This window comes from Glycine max, chromosome 7, assembly GCF_000004515.6.
Source record: "Glycine max cultivar Williams 82 chromosome 7, Glycine_max_v4.0, whole genome shotgun sequence".
Taxonomy (NCBI): Eukaryota; Viridiplantae; Streptophyta; class Magnoliopsida; order Fabales; family Fabaceae; genus Glycine; species Glycine max.
This window is the reverse complement of record NC_038243.2, coordinates 7,525,483-7,531,525: the sequence shown is the minus strand read 5'-3', so window position 1 is coordinate 7,531,525 and position 6,043 is coordinate 7,525,483. Positions and strand designations below refer to the sequence as shown.

General features: G+C 31.4%; 1 protein-coding gene across 1 annotated transcript; it reads left to right on the top strand.

Moving 5' to 3' along the window:
* The first annotated feature begins 1,279 nt into the window (after positions 1-1,279).
* Positions 1,280-6,043, top strand: LOC100789049 (cytochrome P450 704C1). Its single transcript, XM_003528874.5, has 6 exons — positions 1,280-1,775; positions 3,628-3,843; positions 3,939-4,229; positions 4,446-4,766; positions 5,165-5,368; positions 5,705-6,043. Exons 1-6 carry the CDS (start codon positions 1,464-1,466, stop codon positions 5,891-5,893), a joined length of 1,533 nt encoding a protein of 510 aa, XP_003528922.1. The 5' UTR covers positions 1,280-1,463; the 3' UTR covers positions 5,894-6,043.

Here is a 6,043-nt window from a genome sequence, read left to right as displayed (position 1 = left end):
TTAGTCCTTGTACTTTACAAAATCTTTGTTTTTAGTCCCTCTTTGTAGATGATGTTGACGTCATTTCCTACATTACAAATATATTACACTGTCCATTTACTATGCGAATTCATGGAAGCATCATTTAAGAAAGAAACAAACAAATAACAAGAAGATGCAAGAACAAATTTGCAACAACTATTGAAGAATGACAATGGAAACGCAAACAAAAATAGAATTCTTGAAAGTTACCATTCAATGTGTTTGGGGGAGACAAATTAATAACTTCTTTTTTAAAACAATAAAATAATTTTCCACAGCATTTTAATCAATTTAAAAAATAAAAAAATGTACTCTATTTGTCACGTTAAATAGAAATTAATATTGTTTGTGAGAATTCTTTGAGGAGAGACTAAAAATAAGTTTTCTATAAAATATAAGGACTAAATTGGACAAGGACTAAATAAGATTTCACAAAATTATAGGATTAAAAACATATATTAATAAGAATTTTTATGTAGTTGAAACATATGGATTGATAAATGGTTTTCTATTATAATTATATGTGGCAAAATTATTGATTTTTATATTAAATATTATAAAAAATATTTAAATTATAACTTAATGTTATATTAATCCTTAAACATTATAATTTAGTAACAAATAGATACACGAAACACATGTATAAATTTAAATTAATGTTCCACACTTTCAAGAATTATTTCAATATTATTTATTTTTTAAAGATTATCATCAGCTTATATTTTTAAAAATAAAAGTGATCATTTACTTTTTTTTATTAGGGACTAAATTGCCTATAAGAAGAGAAGAATTTGTCAATATAATTGAATGAGACGGGTGGAAGGACTAACGTGTCCAACTGGAAAAAAGATTCAAGGACTATTTTATTTTTAAAAATATTGGAGGAAACAAATATCACCATCTATATCCTTCAAGAACAAAAATAATAGTTTATAAAGAGTGATGATATTTCAACATTTACTTATTTTAAATATTCCATTAATAATTTATATTTCTCTTCATTTTTTCTTTTTGTCATATTATATCATTTATCATACCTATATATATTTTGTCTTTTTTTATTCTTGGGTCTCAAATAGCTTTCGGATATTAAAAAATCTTTTGCTTACAAAATCAAATTAGTCTGTTTCTTAAAAAAACAGAATAAATATACATAAATACCCATATGCTATGTGACATGACATAATTTGATAGAAGGAGAAAAATAAAAAATAAATAAATATATAAACTAAAAGATTAGAATTTGTGAATTTGTAGATGTCTAGATATAGTCGTAAGTACTAAAAAAATGGTATTGTGGCGTAACCAGCACATGATGGACTCAGTATACCCAACTTCTCTATCTGCTTCATTAAATCCTATTCCTATTTCCTAGTACTATAAAAGGTCGCATTAGCACGGCAGGTTCCCTAGCTCACCAAAGAACCAAACCAAACCAAAGCATGCCATCATTCATGGCTTTCCTTTCACATCCTTATTTCTTTGCAGCTTTGTCTGCATCTTTGACTCTTTTGGTGGTCCAACTTCTGTTCAGAAAACTGAACAAAAGGCATAGTAGAAAGAAGTACCACCCTGTTGCTGGCACCATCTTCAATCAGATGCTCAACTTCAACAGGCTGCACCATTATATGACTGATCTTGCTGCCAAGCACAGGACTTACAGGCTGCTCAACCCTTTCAGATATGAGGTTTACACCACTGAGCCAACTAATGTTGAGTATATACTCAAAACCAATTTTGAGAATTATGGAAAGGTAGGTACTTTAATCATTGCTAGATGAATTGTTTCGTAAGTTGACTGTCATTTTTTTTAGGATGAATAGATTATTATGCACATGAATAATTCTAAATTTTCCTACCAAATCTTTGTACTGATCTTCTTATTTATGGGTATCTTTAAATAAATTTCTCAATAAATAATTGTAGGTGCAGAAAAAAGCGTAAAATATGATTAAACTTTTATCATAAGTTAAAATTAGTTTATCTATAAAATACTTTATAGAAGTTCCCTTATTTAACCTTTTCAAAAGCTGATTTTTAACTTATAAAAGAGTTTAATTTATTTTGCTTTTATATTTTTTTTGTCTATAAGCTAACTTTACAAAAACTATTGAATATATTTTTTTTTAATTTAATATTTTCTTCATGAAGTATTAGAAAGATTACTATATAGATTTATAAGAAGATATTACATTCCTATTTTTCGGTGTGTGTTTCTGAGGATGATATGGATGCAAAAGTTTAAGGGTCTGTTTCATTTGTTAGAGTAGTTTAAATGAAAATCGTGAGTTGCCACCTGCCACCTACCTCCTTAATGGGTTGGGTTCAAGGAATTGAAGAGCTTCTAGAATTTCTGATGTTGTTAAATCTGTTGTGCTGATTGGTTACTGTTTTCCTGATGCCATACTTGAAAAATTAGAGCAACCAACTAGAATTATTGAAGGTTTTTCTGATTTATCTTGTACTGTTCTACTTCGGTAGTAACCATGGTATAAAAAAAAGTACTTATCGAGAAAAAAAGCTAAGGTAAAAAATATAGCAGAAACTTGCCTTAGAGCAAGTTCAGTGTTAGTTGTTAAATAAGTTGCCTATGTTAAGATATTGTTGCCTAGTTTTTTTTTACTATTGGAGGAGATCTACATGTCATGTTGAGTCATTTAAAATTAAGTTTCGGTTGTTTCTATAAGCAACGATGACTTATGATTAAAAAGGTATTTTCTTGTCATTTAAGGATTGCTTAAAACTGTATCATTGGAGCAAAATGTGTATGAGTTGCTTAATTATGATGTGATATTGTGAGAGTCAATCAACATGTGATAATCCATTAAAGATGCTCTTAGGTGGTATGGGCATGTGTGGAGATGACATGTAGAAGCCTTAGTAAGGAGAGGAGGTAGAGGCAGAGACAGATTGAGAAAACTGTAGGCTAAAGCATTAAGGGAAACCAAGAAAAACAACAGTCAAAACCATTAAACTGAGAAAAGGATTGCATTGGAAGTTTTATACTTATGCTAGGATTCTGATACCAATTTGCTAACTTTGTGAAAAATTACATGACATGAAACATATCTCTACCACAGTTCATGGTTCTGCTTGTGGACACCTTTTCCTGAAATGATTACAGTAGTTAAATCCTGCTCAAATAATGTAACATGTAATAGGAGTGGAAATCAAAGTAAACACTGTTTGTATGCTTTTGAAAACCATTGAATTAATGGTTATGAAGGGGAGATCCTGAACCTCTAGCCTACTTGTTAGTGTGGAGATTACTTAAATATGATGCCCTTCAAATTTTTGCCATGGTAACTTGATCCATCCTGCTTTTGAAGGTAGATTAGTTGTTGCTTTGGTTGTCAGTGTCACATAAGCCATATTTTTAATATGGTAAAATGTGGAGGATACTAAAAAAAAAGAGCTTAAACAGAGATTTCTGAAAATAATAAATAATATAAAGCTGGGCGGCAAGGGCACAAAATGTTATTAGGTATATAGATAGTACTTTGAGATGGGCCTTTTGATCAATTAACATGGCATAAAGGGGTTTGTTTGATTCTTAAAAGAGTTTGGTCTAATAGCTTCAATTTTGTTCCTTCAAATTTTTTGCAGGGCTTATACAACTACCACAATTTGAAGGATTTACTAGGTGATGGGATCTTCACTGTTGATGGCGAGAAATGGCGGGAACAAAGGAAGATATCAAGTCATGAATTCTCCACCAAGATGTTAAGGGACTTCAGCATTTCAATATTTAGAAAGAATGTAGTAAAACTTGTAAACATAGTGTCTGAAGCTGCAACTTCTAACAGTACGTTGGAAATCCAAGTGAGTTAATATATGTTCTGAAGGATACTATACTATCATATTGCCTTCTTTAATCTACTTGGTTAAGATGTTAACTTGCTCCAATAATTATACAGGACCTTTTAATGAAATCAACACTGGATTCAATTTTCCAAGTTGCATTTGGAACTGAACTTGACAGCATGTGTGGATCAAGTCAAGAAGGGAAGATTTTTGCTGATGCTTTTGATACTTCCAGTGCACTAACCCTTTATCGTTATGTTGATGTCTTCTGGAAGATAAAGAAATTCCTGAATATTGGATCGGAGGCCAAATTAAGAAAGACCACTGAAATTTTAAATGAATTTGTTTTCAAGCTAATCAACACTAGAATTCTTCAAATGCAGATTTCAAAGGGAGATTCTGGTGTAAGTCTATTACATATAAGGTGTATTTATATAGGATGAGATATGAGTCTGACAGGAGTTAATCTTGATTATACAATCAAAATGGAAGGTCAAAATTCAACTTAAGTAAATCAATCTCGACCATTTATGTTTGATTGCTTAACCAAGATTAACTCCTCTAACCTCTCACTAGATGCGTCCCCATAATATAATGCATTTTTCACTCTGCATGTGTAGAGCAAACGAGGAGATATTCTGTCAAGGTTTCTGCAAGTGAAGGAATATGATCCAACATACTTACGAGATATAATTCTAAACTTTGTTATTGCGGGGAAAGACACGACGGCTGCCACACTTTCTTGGTTCATGTACATGCTGTGTAAGTATCCTGAAGTTCAAGAAAAAGCAGCAGAAGAAGTGAAAGAAGCAACAAACACAAAAAGAATTAGTAGCTATAATGAGTTTGTGTACAGTGTCACAGATGAAGCTCTTGAAAGGATGAACTATCTCCATGCAGCAATTACTGAAACTCTCAGACTTTATCCTGCAGTTCCCGTGGTAAGGTTATATTAAATTCCCAAGATTGATTTAGGGCCTATTTGTATAGGCGTATTCAAAAGCACTTTTAGGTGAAAAAAATAAGAAGAAAAAAATGAAATGTGATCTACCATGAGCCAAAATTAGCTTAAGCACAAGTTAAAAATTATCTTTTAGAGAAGCCATATGAGAAGCTTCTACAAATTAGCTTATACACAAGTTAATTTTAGCTTATGGAGAAACTCGATTAATTTTTTTATTCATTTTTTCTTCTCCTAAAAGTGATTCTGGATAAGCTTATCTAAACATGTCCTTTTTTTTGGCGGTGTGCATCTAAACATGCCCTTATTATTGTTGTACATTTGATGTGCCTGTAGATGAAATACATTATAAATGTTAGACTCCTTAATTTCTTGCAGGATGCAAAGATTTGTTTTTCTGATGATACACTACCTGATGGATATAGTGTAAATAAAGGAGATATGGTATCTTACCAACCTTATGCAATGGGTCGGATGAAATTTATATGGGGTGATGATGCAGAGGATTTTAGACCAGAAAGATGGCTTGATGAGAATGGCATTTTTAAGCCAGAGAGCCCTTTCAAGTTTACAGCTTTTCAGGTTAGTAGAGTTTTGCTCAAGACATTTGACATTTATGCTTATTATAAGCATCTAAGAATATATAAGCTTTGGAGTGCAGTGTGCTATTATAGGCATTTATGTTTATTAGGGTTTTATTAACTTGGCACAAGGCACATCAGGCTAAAGAATTGAAGAAATATATAAGCATTTAACAATAATATCATGAAAATCAAAAAGCATTGAAAATTGGTTTCATTAGAAAACTAATAGAGGCCAAGGGGAGTAAAAATGCAATTATGCTTATGGTCAAACTCGTATGTGTGTATATTGGGGTGCTAGTAAAGTAATCTTGAATGAATTTTCAATTATCTGCAGGCTGGTCCTCGGATTTGCCTAGGAAAGGAGTTTGCTTATAGACAGATGAAGATATTTGCAGCAGTTTTGTTAGGCTGTTTCCGCTTCAAATTGAAGGATGAGAAGAAAAATGTCACCTACAAAACGATGATAAATCTTCATATTGATGAAGGTCTTGAAATCAAGGCCTTTAATAGATACAGGGATTAAAAGATTGTTGGAACAATCCAAACTCTAGTGAAAACCTCAAAGTAGTTTAACAAAAGAGAATGAAAGTGTATTTGAAAGTCAAAGATGAGTTGTTGACAGGTTATTGTTTTCAACTAAGTTAATAATGTATATTGTTCTATGTTATTAAAA